Raw genomic sequence first — 19,836 nt, forward strand, 5'->3', positions numbered from 1 at the left:
AAAAAGAAAAAAATGGGGTGTGCAAATAGCAGCTCTCTATATTAATTAACTTAAGCAACTTAATACTATGTTTACATCTTTCACAAACATACTACATTAATTCAGGCAAAAACTTTACCTGATAGAACCCTCAACTAGTCAACTATCTTCACCAGTCTAGAATTTTAATAAACGTTTATTTCTTTAATTAGAGAGAAGATCACTCAAAACAAATAAAGGATTGTATTTCCTCCGTTTACTTTATCTGTAGCTATTAGGGGTGGGCATATTAACCGCGGACCGCCAAAACCGGCCGAACCGCACCGCAAAAAAATCGAGTTGACCAAAAAAAGTCAACACCGCCAAAAAAACCGAACCGAACCGCACCGCTTCTCTCCGGTTCCGGTTCTGGTTCTACACCTTATTTAACCGCACCGAACCGAACCGCACCGCATACTTGCAAAAAATATATTTTTATATATTTTTATACACATTGTCATATACACCATTTTATATTTTTTTTATATATATTTATACCATTTTTATATACTTTTTATACACTTTTTGTACACATTTTTGTACATTTTTATATACTTTTTAATTAGGATGGGTTTGCATCATTAAATAATTGGGCTTAGGCTTAAAAAAACAAGTGTGAGGCCCCATTAGGCCCAGAACCGTGGTGAGAACCGCACCGCACCGCATTCAAGATGGTTTGGTTTGGTTCGGTTCGGTTTTTTTATTTTTTTCACGGTTTTAAGCACCGAACCGCACCGTCTATTCATGTCTGGCGCGGTGCACGGTTCCAAGGGAAAAGTGAGTCGAACCGCACCGCGCCCACCCCTAGTAGCTATGCCTATTCACCATCAACTGGATTCCACTCCTACATTTAAGAAATTAGAAAGCCATAATCATGCGATGATCAAACTTAATTGTATGCATAAAGAATACACAAATTAGAGAAAAAGGTATAAAAGACTTTATATGTAAATGAGGTAATTGGTCTAAGGTATGTGCCTTGGTCGCCTTAGGCTTGGTCGGCCCTGAAGGTTGGCCAATGATCTTTTTTTTTTTTTTTGGTTAGAAGGAGCTTCATTAAAATCATAAAAAAGGGCAAGAGAAAAACAACAAACAGCCAAGGCCCAGCTCAAAAACAGAGGGGTAAGACAAAACAAAGCAAGAAAGGAAGATAAAATCCAAAGACAAAGCTAAGAGGTTAGATGCTAGCTAATTTTTGGGAAATGTTTAGACACTGAGAAAAGCTCAAGTCAACCCAAAATTTGAAACTAAGACAAAGCAGCAGAGGAAAGAGGCCAATGGTTAAAAACTCAATCATGTAGAGACATATGCATATGGAAAGAGATATGACAAAAAAACTACAGGTGGTCGCAGACTCACAGGTGGGGTGGTCAGTCCGCGAGGTCAAATCCAAGGTTTGTGCAAGGATTTTCCAACGGCAGGTGGTCAGGCGACCACCCTTGTCCCTCTGTCCATCCATCCATGTTCGTAACTCACTTAATGTTACAAATAACAAAGGGCTTGTACATATCTTGGTTGCACTAAGCACCAAAGTAGCCTTAATAGAATTTTTTTTTAGAAATGCACAAAGGCAAATGCCTTATCCTAGTCCTTATCAGTTGAAGGTCCCACCCTCTCAGTTCCATCCCTTTCTTTTTCACCAAAATGGATCATAAATGGCCTATAATTGGGGTACCTTTTGACAATAATTGGGGTACCTTTTGACACTAGTCCATCGAACCACCTGCATCCAATTTTTTTTTTTTTTGTTGTCTGCTTGGGCGAGAGGAGAGAGGAAATAAGAGAAAAAGAAAGAGAGAAGTGGTGGTGGTTGTGCGCCATTTAGAGAAAAGGAGAGAGAGAGGGAAAAGAGAGTGGTGCGGGGTGGTGTTGCACGCCATGTAGAGAAGAGAAGAGAGAGGAAAAGGAGAGTGGTACGGGGTGGTGCTGCCTGATGTGGGGTGGTGCTGCACGTCATGCAGAGAAGAGGAGAAAGAGAGGAGATAAATGGAGAAGGTTGGGGAAGGGTGCCACGGTGTGTGGGTGTGTGTTGACAGAGAAAGGGAGAGAGGAAAGGAGAGAGAGTGGGAAAAAGAAAGATGGGATGAGAGAAAGAAGGTTGAGGAGGTGTGTGGTGTTGACAGAGAAAGGGAGAGCTTGTGAGAGATGATGGCGGATGTGTGGTGTGTGTTGACAGAGAAAGATGAGGTGTGTAATGAAATAAGAGTATTTTGGTAATGGGTTGGATGTGTATTGAGAGGTTTTGAATTTGAAGTGAGTATGTGAGGTGTGTAAAAGAAAAAAAAAAAGTGTGCAAAAAAAAAAAAGTGCAAATAACAACAACTCTAAAATAAAAAAATAAAAAATGTATAAATAGCATCACTCAATAATAAAAGTACAAAATAAAAATTTGAAAATTTGGTAAAAGACTAAAAGTACATAGACTCATTTAACCCTTTTTTTTTTTTTTTTTTTCAAAAAACCTAATTTATTATATTACTGAAAAGTGAAAACTAAGCCAGCCCACCCTGATTAAAAAATAATAATAATAATAACAAAACGACACCACTCATCGTTCTCTCTCTGGTCTCTGGTCTCTCGCTCTGTCTCAACTCTCACTCACCAGCCATCCAAATCATCGCCTTCAATTTTTATTTTCGGCATGGGCAGGTATTTCTCTTGAATCTCTATTATTTTTTTTGTTTCTAAGTTTAATTTTAGTTTAAAATGGTTGGGGATGAATTTAGGTATGAATTTAGTTATTTAGGGATTGAATTTGGGTATTTAGGTTAGGTTTAAATGTGAGAACTGAGAACCCCATTTGAATTTAGGAATTTTTATTTTGTTGGATTTTATGCCCAGATTCCCAATCACCAGACCCATACCCATTTCAATATTACCCAAATTCTTAACAAATCACTTTTTTTTTTTTTTTTTTTTTAAACATATAGCTTTTGGTTCTCCATTACCAATGATCAGCTACAATACTTGCGTTGTATATGTATATGGGGTGGGAGTGCTGACTGACTGGTGAGGGGCAGGAAGAAAGAGCAAGTCCATTACTCCAGTTAAATTGTATTGTATATTTATATGCCTTTACGTTGTAAAGTCTAACTTGTATAAGTATAGTCTCCAGTTTCTGAATAGAACAAGCCATGGGCCGATGGCCATAAAAGCAATCATAGAATTCTAGTAAAAAGAAGACGAAGTTTGGTCCCGTAGAGTGTGAGAGAGTATATGATGTCCGAATATATGAACACAGATTTCATTAGTAAAAGCATATCTGATCAAATTGATTGATGTGGGATTGCTTGTAAATTTCAGGTGCCAAGTTCAGTAAGCTCAATCTTGATTGTTGGAAGTGGAAGTTTGGAAAACAAGTTGTATATTTCATTATTGCTGGTTTGTTAAGCTGCAAATTTCAATCTTAAAATCTTAGTTGCATTTTGCTAGAAGTAAGGTTGCTAATTGTATCTTTTTTTTTTTTTAATTAATGAAATGTCCTTGTACTGTCAAGGTTTTTTTTTAGCCCACCCCAGTTTAAAATCCTGGATCTGTCCCTGGATAGATAATTGAGTTTTAGTAGTATTAGCAACTCTATTGGAGTTGCTCAAATTATTTAAAGCTCCCAGGGTCCAGAGGTTCAGCCTCCAAAACCAAACAACCACCTCAGCACCTCCCTCTTTCTCTCTCGCAGTAAGAAGGGATAGGTTCAGAGCTCAAAACTAAGGCAACCCCTTTAGAATCTTTATCTTTTTTAAAACAATTTTTATTTGATATTTGATAATTTCTCATCTGAGATTTGTGTTGTCATTAATTATTATTTTTATTGAAATTTCTTTTAAAGGTCAAGCAAAGCAAGTGGAAGAGTTTTCTGATGGAGTCACTTTTAGGGTTTAAGGAAGAATCAAGAGATTATGAGCAATTGGGGATATCATCATCATCACCATCGTACAGCCACAAATTGGTGCCCTGGTTAAGCTGGGATGAATGGCTCTTTGTTTACGAATCTCTCCTTTCGAATTCACCTGTTTCCGTGGCCTCTGCTTTGAGAAGAGTAAGAGAAACCCAACTTATGTGCTCTTTGTTACCATGGAAATCATTTTCTGGGAAAATGTTATGTTTGTGCTGCATTGTATCTGAAAAATCGTGTGGAATGCCTTATTTCTGTTTATTTCTCTGGAAGAGTCCCTATCAGGAAAAAAAAAAATAATAATCTTTTGGAAAGCTCACAGTGGAATTCTTAGCATATCATTGAATTTATTTGAATTTAATTATGTATTTTTTGCTAAAATTTTGAAAACAATGGAAGAAATTATTTTGTTGAAGTGGGTTTTACTTTCGATTAAATTTCTGAGTTTTGTGGCAATCTTATATGTGTTTTTCATCTTTGGATTGTTTACAGATATCAGCATGGCGAAGCAGAGGATGTCTTCCTGTTGTGATTGAAGTTACGGCTTCAATTATTGAAGTTCAGCAAAAAGATCCTCACTTAAGGTACCTTTTATTCCCAACTTCACAAGCTTACTGTAGGTCAGATTGATAAATTTTTTTATACCTTTTGTTTTTTTTTGCTTTGTGTGTGTGTGTGTGTGGGGGGGGGGGGGGGGGGGGGGGCGGCGATCCTTAATAATCTCCAAATTTTCTAGCCAAAGATATGTATTTGTCCTACTTTGAATACTACTACTTGTATGTGTTTTGTGAATTATAGAAAGGACCAGTCAAATGATGCTTTAGATAATTGGAGAGCAGATCAATCCAGGGATGCTTCACTTTCAGAGGAAATGCTGGCCATGTTATATTGCATGGCAATCATGAGGTGAGGTTCCCTAAATATAATGATTTTGGTTCTTAAATGTCTGCATTCTTATCTTTTTCCTCCTTATCATCTTGTAATGTATGGATATAGTTGCTTAGTAGTACTACCATAGTGACCACAATACAATGATTTGTACAAATAATTCCGTTGATCAACTATATAATGCTCTCTCTCTCTCTCTCTCTCCCTCCTTTGGGAGGTAGTTTGGAGTGGGGATAAACTGATATCTCAAGAGGTAGACTACTTAGACCCATACGTGGGCAGCAAGTATGCTAAACTTGTAACTGAGCAACCTACCCATAAGATGTATAGGTTAGTTGCATCATGTGTTGTCTTTTGTCATTCTTTAACAATTCGCCATATGCTTTGTATCTTCACCAATTTGAAATTTTTTGAGTCTTCACTTGTCCCAGTTACATTACAGGTTCAGCTGCACCTAGAACCTTGCACTTATTAGATAAATTTGTAGGACAAAGGTTATGACTAAAATTTGATAGGTCTCGGAAAGAGCTCCAGTGTGATATTAGGGATGAACTATAGATGTATATGTTCTCAGTACTCCTCATTTGGAAGGTCCTAAAGATTCAGTAAGATCATAAAATCTTGTCAGGAATTTAAATCAAGTTTGAGGTGATTATTCTTTAGAATTATCATATATGTATGCAGTGCTTATATTATCATTCAATTTAAGATTTCATTTGAAATGGGTTCTTTGTAACATGCATAATTTTTGTTGTAAATCCGATGTTGCATCACATAACTGATTATAGTATGTATCAAGATAGTTCATTTGTGGATGAGAAAAATGTTTGTGGGCGGGAATAAGGCAATGGTTTTATGGAGTTGTGGTGTGGTAACGGTGTTTCGGGGTTTTTGGTTGGAAATGGACATAAGGATTTTTGAGGATTGCAGAGGGGAGGGGTTTTATTGTTGTGGTGGATTTTGTCCACAGTGCTTGTAATTGTTCCTTGTTATTAATGAAATTTTGTTTCTTGTAGAAAAAAAAAAAAAATCATTTTTGGAATTTCTACTTTTAAAGTTTCGCATAGTTAGGCATAGAACAGATAACTTAAGTCTTTGTAATTCATTGACCATTCCAAAATTGCACTTCATATGTATATAATTATATATGTATTTGATTCGAAATTGTAGAGGATTAAGGCTTTAAGCTCACATCTATTTTTGTCTACTGTTTATGTGTGTCACATGTAATGCTACATGAACAAATTAGGTTCACACTAGTTGTCTTGTTTCTGAAGGCTTGTGAATGGTGTTGTTGAGAAGACACGTAAGAAAACAGAGGTTTCAATTGCTGTGGCTGCTGATGCAATTGGCATTCCACGTACGCTGATTGATATCCGTCATGGTGAGCAACCCCAACTTTGAATTTGTACATTTATCTTTTGTTAGTTGGTTAAGCCTTTAGGCTTTTTCAGTAGTCTGAGATACCAACCTTCTCCATTAAGCCCTTGCATACTCTATGTGGGGATTTGAGTATTCAAATAATTTTTTGAACATAGTGCGGATTGACGTTATTTTGATTTTCTCTTTGTTCTTTGATTTTAGAGGGATCTCATCGTGAACTTCCTGCACTTCAGGTTGTTCGCAGTGCTTCAGTTAAGGTATGCATCTATTTTTGTTTGGTCGAATTAAGGTATGCATCATATGCTTAGTATTTCAAATCATAACTTGTCCCCTGCATCATTTACTAATTATATTTGGAAGGAAAGGACTCAATTTAAATTTGGAAAGTTAAACTATGTTCATGGTTGGTGTCTTTAGGCACTTGATTGGTTGAAGTCTTATTATTGGGAGCCTCAGAAGAAGGCAATTCCATTTCATGGGAATGGAATTGCTAACATCAGAAATGAAATAAAGTCTAAATTTCATGAATTGGCCTTCTGCTTGAGAGTTAAGAAGACTCCCCAATCCCATTCTTCACAAGCCAAGGAAAAACGTGGTATGAGAATCTCTTTTCTTTTTCAAGTTGTGTTGATTATAGTGCCTAAAGTCTCTGATCTATAGGAAATATCTGCTAATATTTCAATGGTTTTGCATAGAGTGCAATATGGGGTTGCACCTATGAATATGGAACATTTCATATAATTGCAGCCACATTAGGGAATAGGGATTGTGCTTGTGCCATGAGCCAAAAACTTTTAATATAGAGAGTCCCCTTTTTGATAAGAACCAATATTTATATATACACAATTACACATATCTAAGCTCCCTTGTGCTGTGTCACAAGCCTAGATGGAAATATTATATCCGACTTCTGAATTACTGTTAACATGCGGATGTTGCAGTCATATTAGTGGAAATACAAAAACTTAAAAATAAAATAAAAAAATGGTGAAGATTTAGATTTCTACTGCAGTGTTAGCCATTGGTTGAAGTAAAAAGTCAGAACTTATAAAATATTGTAAATCTGGTCAACTATTCATACTTCCTATGCACTATGCACTATGCACTATGCACTATCATCATAGCAATTAACTAAATTCATCAATTAACAGCCAGTCTGATGCAGGAAAAATCTGTGGAACAACACCCATCTGATGTTAACAATAATCCGGACATCTGGATTAGAGAAATGCCCTATATATATATGTAATATAGAGTAGTTCTCTCTTCCGGACTTCCATATTTTAGCTAGCATCCAGACCTTACCTCACTACCGTTGGATATATCAAACAGATGACACTTTTAATAAACTGTTACTAAAGTTGCTGCCCTGACACACCCACATACCTCCCCAAGTTACTTTTCCCTTGCTTCTCATCCCTCTCTTATAACTTCCTCCGTAGTCATTGGGGAAAGGCATGCGGGTCAGTGGGTGCATCGGGGGCAATAAAACCACATCAGTCAGTTTTTTATTATCTATTAAAGTGAAGAGGTCTCATTCATTGTATGTATCCAATGGTAGTAAGTTGAGGTAAGATCCAGATACTAACTTAAACATGAAGTGTGGAGGAGAGAACTATTCTATATATGTATGCATTTATTGAGTTTTGCTCCATGATATGAGTAACCATGTGTCTTGCCACTGGTCCAGTTTTTACCAGTGGGTATGAGTGATATGCATGGCAAGCCATATAAGCAGATGTGTCATGGACAAAAATTCTTTATAAGTTCGGATTTCATTTAGTTGTGTGGTTTACAACATTTACTATCACTTGTTACTGTTTTTTATTGTATCGAATTTTGCTCTTTCTATAGGTGGCAAACATAGTAAGTGGCACTGTGGGCGTAATAAGTTTTTCTCACTAATGGCTGGCGAGACCCATTCATCAAAATCTGGAAGTAAGATACTAATTATATTAATTTGGTGGAATTAGAAGGTGGTAATTTCTAGTGTACACTAGCATTTTGTTTGGTTTCTGTGTGGTTGAAGGAAAAGAAAAGAAAATAATTAAATTCCAATACCTACCAACTTACCAACATTTGGCTCTAGAGTAGGAATGAAATAAAAAAAAAAGCAGAGAATATAAGTCTAGATTGCTCTCAAACTCTCTCTTTAAAAGAGTTTAGGTTTTGAGAGAAAGGTTGCTTATAGAGCACCAATATTACATGTTCTTGTCTAATATTACATGTTCTTGTCTTATGTTACATTCACTTTCCCCCATAACCAAACACTTGAAAATCTTTCTTTTATCTTCTCTCTCTCTTTTAATTTCTGTAGTTGTAATTGAACCAAACATAGCTTGAAGAATAATATGTAAATTAAATGCGGTTGAAGTTTTGAAGTATTTTGGAAAGTTTGGTCACAAATCATAAATGATATATAGCATAAATCATAAATTCATGTATCTATATATACCTAAACCTGGTCATCATATATGTTATACTAGTCAGAAATGTGACAATTAGAGTTATAAACATTCTCAGTTTGGTGTGGGTTTCACTTTGGAATCTCAACATTGCGACCTCAAACCCCGACTACCCCAGAACTCAACTTAACCCAAGATTTTATGTATCTAACCTGTCTGGAAGCCTTCCAAATCCATCAGGTGGAGTAGGTGGGGCCCAGGCAAAACCTTCCTGTTGTTGGCTATGCAACTTTATGTCAACAAAGCTCTGGACTTGGCTCTTGAAATATTAGTGTAAAGGATTTATATGTAACCTAGATAGGATTTTGCTTTCAAGGCTAAGTATTGATTTCTATCTTGCTCTTGCTATTTAACCATATTATTGGTACAAGAACATGTTTATGGGAGATATAGAGGAGAGTTTGGCTTTGGATATGTCCGTATGGTGGACTGGAGTTAATGTTGAGGCCCCAAGTAGTTAAAAGAAAAATGGATTTGTAGTTTATCCCATTTATGTTTGGTATAATGACTTAGTTGAGTTGAAGAGTATTGTATGTATAATATCATTGTTAATGATGTGTAGTGAGAAATGGTATGATTTTTTATGTAATGGAAAATGTGGATTTGAATGGGTAAGTGGTAGAACAGAGTACATATTGAGGATTGGTTATAGTTTCAAAAAAACAATCATGCAGCTGAACCTATATTTTACCCCTCTGTTTTTTATTGTGTACAACATAATTCAAAACTTAGTTTCATATTCACTTGCAAGTTTTGGCTTCCTTTTTGTATCTAATTATCTCATGAATTGTGAGGGATGCATTTAATACATTATTGAGCTAAGAATTGTGCTCCTTCCCGTTAACTTTTGAATGCAGAAGACCTTGTGTATTACTGTTACTGTACAAGTAAACTGGAACCCCCCAAGTGGGAGTCAAACTATTTCATAGCCCCCAGCCTTTTTTCCATTTATCTTCCACCACCTGAGAAAGTTACAGTTTCATTTTTAATTATTTTTAATTTCTTTTAATTATTATAAGGTTTATTAGGGGATACTGGGGTTTATTAGTGTAGGATTTAGCATAATTTAGGGGGTTTAAGGTTATTTACTTTAGGGTGTAGAATCATCATTTTAGAGCTTATGGTTTATAGTTTAGTTCCCAAGTTTTGGATTTTGCTCAAAACTTGATAGGTAAATCCTAAACCATTAGTGATGAATGAGATTCTAACAAAAATAAGAAAAAATGCAACCCTAGAGATGTAATTGTGCCACAATTTATGTACATAGCTGTGCCACAATTTGTGTACATAGCTGTGACACAATTATAGTTGACAGTTAGAGTTCATCTGTAACTGTTTCATCGGCGTTAGAGGGCAGAAAAGAAGTGGGAAAAAAGGTTGGGGGTGATTAGAGAACTCCAAAATAGATAGGGGGATATGAATTAATGGCCCCTGTCACTGCCAATCATAATTTGAATGTTTGAGAGTATGCATTAGAGAAAGCCACTTATTTCTACAGTATGCTCACCGCTCTCTAATTCTCTATTATTAGAGAACAGGTTCTCTTATTTGAAAGGCAAATAGAGAGGAACCCAATCGGTCAGCTAATTTTGAAGGATATGTCTTTTAATACTTGCATGTATTATAAGATATCATTGAAGTGTGTTTAAAAGCATGTGTCAGTGCAAGTCACTTAGTTTCTTAGTATGCTCACAGCCGTCTAAATCATGATTGGATGTCCATGATTAGAGAACAAGCTGTCCTCATTTGAAAGGCAAATGGAGAGGAGCCCAATCTGTCAGCTAGTGTTTGAATATGCCTTTAAATACTTGCATGTTTTATGGGTATGGTTGTTAATGATGGTACTTTACTTCAGGTGCTAAAAAAGACGTTACCAAGATATTGAAAAGTCTTGTTGGGTTGTATTCTTCTTTCTCCTCAGAAGTTGTGTCTGTACTGTTGGAGTACTTGTTGAAGGCTATAAATTCCTCAGATCCATCGGAGCTTCCAGTAAACACCCAAAATGATCCAAGCCTACATATTTCGTTAAATGAATGGAAGCTTGTGATAACAAAATTTTCAAATAAGGAACCTGAGTTGCTTCTGGCTCTTCTGAATGCAGTTCTTGATTTGATTGAAACTCAAGAAGCAGACGAGACAGGTAACCACATGGCCTGTTCCTTCTTTGTATACTTTCATTCTTTGCTCCATATCCAGATATATGCTGGTAAATTTATGGTGTGGTTGTGCATAGAATGTAATTATATTTACTTGGTTACAGCTGGGATGCTTTTTTACACTGCACATGGATCTGTGATGTCTGAGTTTAGAGATAATTTCTGCATTTGCATGAAATTTTTGGACTGCTCTGACAAAAAAAAAAAAAAGAAAAGAAAAGAAAAGAAAAAGATGAAATGGTTGGATTGTGGTGATATAATTCTTTTGGGTGCCTCTGGAAAATTACATTTCTCAATATATATATATATATATATATATTTGGTCGCAATTAAAAGCAATGTGGACCTTTACTCCTTTAGGTTGAAAAAGCAACTTCTAAGCATTTTTCTTTGGTTACAAGAAGCTCTAATTATAAGCTACTGAATTTGGCTAAATATAAAATCAACATTCAGTCTTCCCAGCATCTCCAATGTAGGGGCTGCGGCCATACACTTGCTGTGTAAGAATTTCACCTTCTGTCGGTGTCCTTTTTTCGGTAGAAAATACTATACAACAGCTCTTAGAGAGGAGCCTCATATCAGATCCTTAATCAATTATAAATAGTTGCTGCTTTCTTGAAGGCATGTTCCTGTAAGCTACGTATAATCAGCTAAGCCAGATGCAGATATTAGGTGCACAGTGTTTGTATATATTGGACTATTTTTTTTGTTTTATTTGTGCATAGTGATTATATATTTAGTTTCCTACCAAATAATTTCACAACACAGGTTCACACACACTTCTTTTGGACTACATTACTTTCGGTTATACCTATATATTTCCAATTTGAATTTTTTGTTTAACTCTTCGCTTAATTGAATGATTTGATTTGTGTTCAACAACAATTTGGTATTCTTAATACATAGTACGAAGACAACCATATGTGGTACAGCCAGACATACCAAGTCTTCTGCTTCTCCAAAATTGAGCATGTGATGGATTTCAAATGTGCTCCAAACTTGAAATGATCTAAATAAGACTTTTATCTCCTTATCTTAGTTTCTGTTTTTGTGAATTTTGTTCAGGTAGAGAGTTCCGCTCATCATTAGACTGTAGGGCAGAGATACACCAAGTTGAACACCTCTCTTCTCTGTTTACATGGCTTGTTGGAAATTTCAAAGGATTAAAGCCTCACCATGAAATAAATCCTGCAGCTGAGACAAACGTTTCTTCAGCAGAAAAAACTATATCGAAAGCAATTCTGATGGAACTCCTACGTAAATGTCTTCTTGTTTCAGCTTCTGCTAATACCCAGCTCATGGATTCTGCCCTCCATCTTGCACAGCTGACGGGAGACAACTATCTAGTGGGAAAAATTAAAAATCTCTGTTCGTTAGTTTCATCAAATTTGGATGTTGCTGAACAAGATGCTTCTCTTATAAATTCAAATAATCTCTTCATCCAGCAAGACAAATCTATAAGTCAAGCAGCGAAGAAGCTAGAGTTGATTAAACGTTACCGGATGAACAGAAAAGTAGTGAAGAGAACAGATGCTGATGTCGGAAATTCTAACAGATGGGTTCTGTCAAAATCATGGAACCCGTGTCCAATTGGAATGTTGCCTCGTGCTGTCGGGTCTTCTGGCTGCCTTCCTGTTCTGGACTTTAATTATGTTCAGAAAAAGGTTCCTGAATTACTAGGAAGAAAAGAGAATTGGGAACTGAACCAGTGCAGTGGTAAGAGAGACGCTAGTTCTGATATGGAGCTATTAGATAACCAATGTGTTAAGAAGATGAGAGAGACAGTTGATGGTTATGTATCAGACGGTGAGGATGTTTTATCCTCGGAAGATGTCAATGGCCATCTCATGATAGGTGGAGTGTGGAAGAAAGTTGGGGAAGAAGAGCTACTAGCCATCAAGTCTGCAGTCAGGATTTTAATTTAGTCACTGAATAGATTTAATTTTTTGGAAGCTTTTGTGAGCATCAATTCTGGCTTGCAGCATGAGATTAAAATCTGAGTTACAGTGGTGGTAGATTTGCCCCCGAAGCAGTTTTGGTTAATATTTAACTTATATTTTAGCGACCTATGCAATCATCAGGCCTATAAAAGAAATGGTAACCAGACTTGAATAATCTCATATGCAGGAATTGCAAAAATAACAAATTAGATTATAGTCCTTGGTGGATATCTCTTCTTTGTATACTAGTGCAAATGTCTCCCATAACCCCTGAAATTTGGCAACTAATTACAATAATCTAAAGACGAATATTCCAAAAAACAAAGGCGGTGGTTGGCATGACATACTTGCACTATCGTCCCATCAAATTTACGGCAATTCAATCTGTGGTAAAGGAAAGTTCGGCAGGGGCGACTTGAGAACACATCAGGCACAATACACCAGCATCACTGTAGCACTGCAGCTCATTGTGTTTCGCTAGTGAGAGAATAAAACTTGCATGTCCTCGTGATAGGAGACGTGGCATCCCTCCCAAGAGAGAGATAGAGACAGAAATAAGAGAAAGAGAAAGAGAAAGTGGAGAGACGGAGAGGGGGAGAGAGACAGAGATGAGAAGGAGGGATGCTACCTCTCCTATCCCGTGGTAGTGAGAGAATAAAACTTGCATGTCCCCGTGATAAAGGGCGTGGCATCCCTCTCAAGAGAGAGACAGAGATAGAAATGAGAGAAAGAGAAAGAGAAGAGGGGGAGAGGGCCGGGGAGAGAGACAGAGATGAGAGGGAGGGGTATATGCTACCTCTCCTATCCCGTGGTAGGCAAGTCCTCCTAGTGAGAATGCACACATGTGGTCTCAGTTCACTAAGGAGAAAAGCATATATTGGAGGGAGAAAAAGTTACCTAAGGGTTTAAGATGAAAAACTCTTCTACCCACAACTAGCAATTTTTTGGATAATAACACAAAATCTTACTCTAGTATCTAACTCTATGTAAATTTAGTTCAAATAGTTTTATTCGCAATAAAAGAAAAATAGATTTCTTAATACGTAGATTTGGGGCCAATCGGGGCGCGCTTTTATTTTATTTTATTGAAAACAGTATTCATTTTATTTAAATAATGAGGAATTTCCTCAATCCCTACTGACATCTCATGCAAAGAGAGAGCATGACCAGGGGATTGAAAGTGTTTATTGTTGAACTGCAATATACGGAGGAATACAACAAAAAATAATTAAAATAATATATTGAATTAAGTTAACAGAAGCAGACCAAGCAATCGATAAGTGACCCTTCAAGTAAGTTGGGTAGGAATTTCATTCGTGGCCTGGACTATCATACCAAGGGCATTTTCCATGCATGCCTTCAATTTTTGTGAATCTATGAAACCACTTTCAGTTCCGAAGGCGACTCTCAGATTTCCCATATAACTAAGTGCTGTTATAGTAAGACTCTGCAAGCCCAAAAAGAAAAAAGAAACATCTTATTAATTGTTATAATGAATAAAAGCTACATGAATTTATAACCAGCCACACCCTCCAAAACAATTAAGATACAAGTCCAATATCTTAAAGAGATATATTTCTATTTTGTTACATTGGAGGGTGAATTGCTTGAGGTTGATGATGTGAATTTTCCCACAATGGCCTCTTTTGTGGGAATCTCTCTGCTGCTATGCTTGATATGTAGTCATCAAAGTACTTATCATATAAGAGAGGTGATAGTCCAGAGGGGAAAATGGGCACATGAACATGGTCTTCGAGCTTCACTTCAAGTACTCCCTTCCACTGTTTCTTTTCACATTCATTGTCAACCTGCAGCTTACAAATTTCTTTGTTATAATTCTTAATTCACCTTTCTTTCTTATATTCACCCTTCATGTTATAATTTTTTGTTCTTATACTTACTTTTATGTGTTAACTAAATTCATTGACTTTCATTGGAAAATTAGGTATACATCTTACTATTGCTAAGTTCTTATTAAGATCTACTTCAGCTGTAACTATGGCAGCTTGTTCATGATTTTCTCATCTATCATAATAAATATATACTAGTGCTTTAGTTCCTACTTGTGCTCTTGCTAATCCTGTCATTCTTACAAGAATTGTTCTTACATGTATTAATCTATATTGTTGTTTTCGAAGTTCTTTAGTTGCTTTTGGACTTAAAAAAATTTAATATGACTTTTTTGTCTATACAACTAATTTCTTGTTGACTACTGACTATGTTTTTCTTACTTTCTAGCATTCTTAAATGATATAATGAGTTCTTATATTTTTTTTTGTTTTTCCAAATCTTGTTCTAATTAAGAAATTTTTGTGCTTCTATTTCTGTTGGGTATAGATGTTTTCAGTTCTGACCACTTCTTTGTCTTTTTTTTTTTTTTTTTTCTGAATAGTTCAATTAAGTATTATCAAATGAATTGATTTTCTTATGTTTTGTTATTGTTTTTCCTAGAATTAATCCTTCTAATTTTTGTACTAATTTTGGAGGTAGTATAGCTTTTTTATTTGCTAAGGGCTTATGTATATCTACAATTTGTTTTTCAATATTGTCTAATCTTTTACTTATATTTACTAAAAGTTGAATTATAAAATTTTTTTGTCTAATAGGAATATTTTGTTTTGGTATACTAGATGTATAATCTGAAAATCATATTGGTTCAGCATTTGATTATGCTTTTGAAAGTGCTCGTAGTGTTTCTATATATTTTAAGTTAATTTTTGCACTTTGCATTAATTCATTAACTTGTCTACCTATGTAAAGTTTCTACTTGTTATGCTAATTCCTTTTAAATTGATTGTATTTGTTGTAACTATTTTTAAAGTTGATTTATAATTAAAGGGAATTTTTGTATAATTTTATTATTATCTTCTATTTGTTTAAAAATATAGTCTATTTTTTTTTTCTTATGATAGTAATAGAGTTCTTTTTTTTATTTTATTTTGTATAAAAAGTTCTATTGACTTTCTTTGTTCTAACTTAATATTAATTAATTAATAAGTCTATTTGGTGGTTTTATGAATGCTTTTTATCAAAAATAATCTCTCAACTTTCACCAAAACATCAATTTGATCCCTAAAGCGTATTTTCACTCAATGTCATCCCTCTTCTTTGCCACCAACCATCAATTTGGTCCCTAGACACACTTTGAAAATTCGCCAAATATAGTTTAATTAGGCTTTGAAAAAATTCTCCAAAAATTTATATGGACTCGTCTTGACTACTACTATTTTTATATGAGGTAAAATTATCAAATTGACGTTTAGGATTTTCTAGAAAATTCGGGGAATTAGTTTGAGAATTCTGAATTTTTTGAAAAATCAATTTGATAATTTGACCCCTTATAAAAATAGTAGTAGTCAAGACAAGTCTATATGAATTTTTTCATATCCAGAACTATTTTTGGCGAATTTTCAAAATGTGTCTAGGGACCAAATTGATGTTTGATGACAAAAATGAGGGATGAAATTGATTAAAAATACATTTTATAAACCAATTTGATGTTTGAGTGAAAATAAAGAGACTACTGGTGATAAAAAGTCTTTCTGAATTGGTGTATTTGTCTCGTTGCTTAGATGCTTTTCTGAATTAGCTTGCTAGCTGTTGTTGCTCTTAGAGAGTTATGAGTGTCATATACAAAATACAGTTACCTTAAAGTCAGTGTCTTCTACACCATGATTGTTTAAGTGCCCTAGAAAAAATCTATTCAATTTATTAAAGGCCCAAAAGTCGATGGAAAATAAAATATGTTAGAAAAGGATTTGGACACCCAATATTATAAGAGGGCTGCTATTTGCACAGCCTTTTTTTTTCTTTTTGCACACACTTTTCTCCTACACATCCTCATCTTCTCCCAAAATTTAAAATTTCTCTTTAACACACCCCTCTAATTACCCTAATACCCCTATTTTATACATTTCACACACCCCCTATCTCTCTCCCAAAATTTAAAATTTCTCCTACACACCCCTTCACCCACCACACCTCATCAACTCATACCAAAAAAAAAAAAAAAAACACAGCCCCTCCCCCTCCTTCACCCGACCACTTCCCTCCCTCTCTCCTTCCCTCACCGACCACTTCCCTTTCTCTCTCCTCCTCGCAGCACCACCCTTTTATCTCTCTCTCTTCTTCCGCAGCACCACCCTCCCTCTCTCTCCTCCCCTCCGAACACCATTAAAAAAAAAAATTTCAGTTCGGCAGGTTCGGCGGACCAGTGCCGAACTGGGCTGTTTCGTTCGGCACTCATCCGCCGAACAATTCTATTATATTCGGCGGATGACTGCCGAACGAAACAGCCCGGTTCGGCACTGGTCCGCCGAACCTGCCGAACTGAATTTTTTTTTTTTAATGGTGGCTGGTTCTGGGTTTCGAGGTGGAAGACGAGGTGCTGCAGGCGGAGGTGTAGCAGCGTGTGGAAGACAGCGGGCTGGGTGCTGCGCGCAGGCAGTTGCGAAGAGGTGGTCGCCGATCTTGAAGGCAGACAGAGAAAGGGAGAGAGGAGAAATGGAAGGAGAGAGAGAGAGAGAGCCGCTGGTGGTCTCTGCTCGCGGGGAGGTGGCCAGCGATGGCAGGCGTGGCCAAGGTTGGCGGCGGCCAAGGTTGATGGTGAAGAAAAAAAAAAAGGATGGGAATGGGGTGTGTACCGGGGGGGGGGGGGGAGAGATGGGAATGGGGTGTGTGGGTGAGGGGAGGGCCAAAATGGTCTTTTTTTTTTGAGTTTTTTTTTTTTTTTTTTTTTTTTTTTTCAGAAAGGGTGTGCAAAAAAAAAAAAGAGGGTGTGCAAATAGCAGCCCTCTATTATAATCTTCATGAATATTTCATCTTGAGACCCAGACCATTTTATGGGTTTGGGATAGTCTGAGAAAAGTCAACACATTAGGCCCAAATAGCTACACAAGTATAAAATAAGAAAGGAAGTGTAAAAGGACAAAATAGGAAAACTGCAAGCCTTGACGCGTCACTGTGTGGCAGCGCGTGAGGGCTCATGCAAGCTCGAGTGGCGGTGGTCTCAGCGAGTTGGAAATAGGACATGCTAAGCTTTCCAACAACAAGGTATTGCGTGCTTTATAACTCTGTGACAAGTCAACATTTAACGTTTGTTAGTGCGCAATTAGATATAGGGTACTAAATTGAAAGAATAAAGTATAAGTTGTGAATCGCTCCAAACTTCAAGGTGTAAGTTATAATTTGCTTAAATTTAATATAATGAGTAAATTGCACCGTTGGTCCAGTTATTTTCACTTTTTTCCCAACTTAGTCCACGATCTTTTTTTTGTATCATTTTAATCCACTTTCTTTTCAAATTGCGCCTAATTAGTCCATTCCGTCTATTATTGGCTAACTGCCGTCAAATGCCCACACGTGACCAACATGTGAGGCCCATAATGGTCTTTTCCTCCCAACAGGAATGCCTAAATCTGAGTTAATCACATTGTTATTCATCGTGGTTAATCAGAGGGTTTTGGAGGAGATAAGCAATTTCGCGCCTTTTGCTGGAATTTGGGCATCTGAGGCATCCAATCAGAGGGTTAATCCCATTTTCGGCATTTATCAAGCATGGTTCTTGATTTTCGAATGGAGGGAGACAATCCCATCTACAGTAAGTATGGAATTGTCTTAGGTTTCATTTGGTTACTGCAATTACATTTTGTTTTTGGGCATTTAGTTATTGCGAATCTTTTGGGTGGGTTTATGGTATTTGGTTACTGTGGGTTTATGGTATTTGGTTGTGGGTTTATTGTATTTGGTTGCTGTGAATGTTTTGGGTGGGTTTAGGGTATTTGTCAGTGTGACTTTTGTGTCCTTTTCATCTGGAATCTTTTGGGCATTTGGTTACAGCGAGTCTTTTGAGGGAAAAGGATGGAATTGTTTGCCACATCTACATTTTTTAACTGTGGTGTGGTCCTGAATGTTTGTTTTTTCCATAGTTTTATAATATCCGACCCTTAACATGTGTAGTCAGTGTTCCCATTCAAACAACACACTTATGTTCTTTTGTATTATTATATTGATTTTTATGTTTTCAATTTTGGTTGATGGGTGATGAACTGCTTATATAAGAATTTTGACTATGTAAGAATTTTATATTTTTCTTATTTGAGTGTTGAATTTATTCATTAAATGTTTAAGTATCTGAATTTAGGAACTCCTATATATCCTCAATCCAAGGTCTATCTTTGGTCCACAACCTAGGATTTATGTGGTTTACATTTGCTTTATGTGGAACCACAAGGACTTTAATAGTTTCACCATCAAATATAACTCATAATTTCATCACTTGGTTTTTTTGACTATGTTTGCAGGTGATCCTGATGGGCTGACATTAGAAATCCACTATGGTGGTAAGGTTATTGGTGATGGATATAAGGGGGGTTTTGTTTGCTGGCTAGACTACCTTTCAGCAGACCTCTTTTCCTTATTGGACCTTATGAAGGTTGGTGAAGAGTTGGGCTATGAGGTGAATAGGAAAAAGATCGAGCCCAATAAATGGAAAGTGTACTACAAGGATCCAGATATTAATGGGCCAGCTGGATTTCTGTATCTTGGGTCTGACAGTCAAGTGCTTACAATGATTGCAAAGGTACCAGCATCTAGGGTTGCTGTTGTCTATTACGAAGGGCCAATTACATCAAGGAATGATATTGATGCTAGTCAGTCTGCTACTGTGTGGCCCAGCTTGCATGGTGCAGAGTATGAGTTAGGTATAGATGATGTTGATACACTCAACCTTCTAACACAGGCTTCTGTGAATGAACAAGATAATTGTGCAGTGAGTGGCAAAAGGGATGGGCCAGATCATGAGGAACATAATGAACAAGGTACTGATTCAGTGAATGAGCAGCAAGATGATGTGGATGCTGAAGATGGTGATGAAGACAATGAGCAGCAAGATGATGTGGATGCTGATGATGGTGATGAAGACAATGAGCAGCAAGTTGATGTGGATGCTGATGATGGTGATGAAGACAATGAGTTTGTAGATAGTGACTATGAGTTCTCAGAGGAAGATAGTGATGATGATGTATTTGAGGAGGAGATTGACCCACAAATTGACCCTCTGAATGAAATTAACGATGCTGATGAAATATCAGATG

General features: G+C 36.4%; 1 protein-coding gene across 3 annotated transcripts; it reads left to right on the plus strand.

The window, feature by feature from the left end:
• Positions 1-2,540: 2,540 nt before the first annotated feature.
• LOC147291555 (uncharacterized) lies at positions 2,541-12,869 on the plus strand. Of its 3 annotated transcripts, XM_086238353.1 has the most exons (11): positions 2,541-2,667; positions 3,322-3,399; positions 3,845-4,054; positions 4,403-4,494; positions 4,709-4,816; positions 6,076-6,182; positions 6,383-6,438; positions 6,599-6,776; positions 8,036-8,119; positions 10,502-10,786; positions 11,868-12,869. In XM_086238353.1, the coding sequence occupies exons 3-11, from the start codon at positions 3,875-3,877 to the stop codon at positions 12,725-12,727; spliced, it is 1,950 nt and encodes a 649-aa protein (XP_086094479.1). In that variant the 5' UTR covers positions 2,541-2,667; positions 3,322-3,399; positions 3,845-3,874; the 3' UTR covers positions 12,728-12,869. The 3 variants fall into 3 exon arrangements, with proteins under 3 accessions (XP_086094479.1, XP_086094481.1, XP_086094480.1); XM_086238355.1 differs by lacking the exon at positions 8,036-8,119; XM_086238354.1 differs by lacking the exons at positions 2,541-2,667; positions 3,322-3,399 and adding an exon at positions 3,478-3,727.
• Positions 12,870-19,836: the final 6,967 nt, after the last annotated feature.

Source organism: Dryas octopetala, chromosome 3 (genome assembly GCF_963921425.1).
Source record: "Dryas octopetala chromosome 3, drDryOcto1.1, whole genome shotgun sequence".
Classification (NCBI taxonomy): Eukaryota; Viridiplantae; Streptophyta; class Magnoliopsida; order Rosales; family Rosaceae; genus Dryas; species Dryas octopetala.

Excerpts from the sequence above, each read along its gene's own strand:
- LOC147291555 (XM_086238353.1), top strand. The coding sequence starts at position 3,875 with ATGGAGTCACTTTTAGGGTTTAAGGAAGAATCAAGAGATTATGAGCAA. Across the intron at positions 4,817-6,075 it reads TATTGCATGGCAATCATGAG|GCTTGTGAATGGTGTTGTTG; the intron begins GTGAGGTTCCCT and ends TTGTTTCTGAAG. Across the intron at positions 10,787-11,867 it reads TCAAGAAGCAGACGAGACAG|GTAGAGAGTTCCGCTCATCA; the intron begins GTAACCACATGG and ends AATTTTGTTCAG.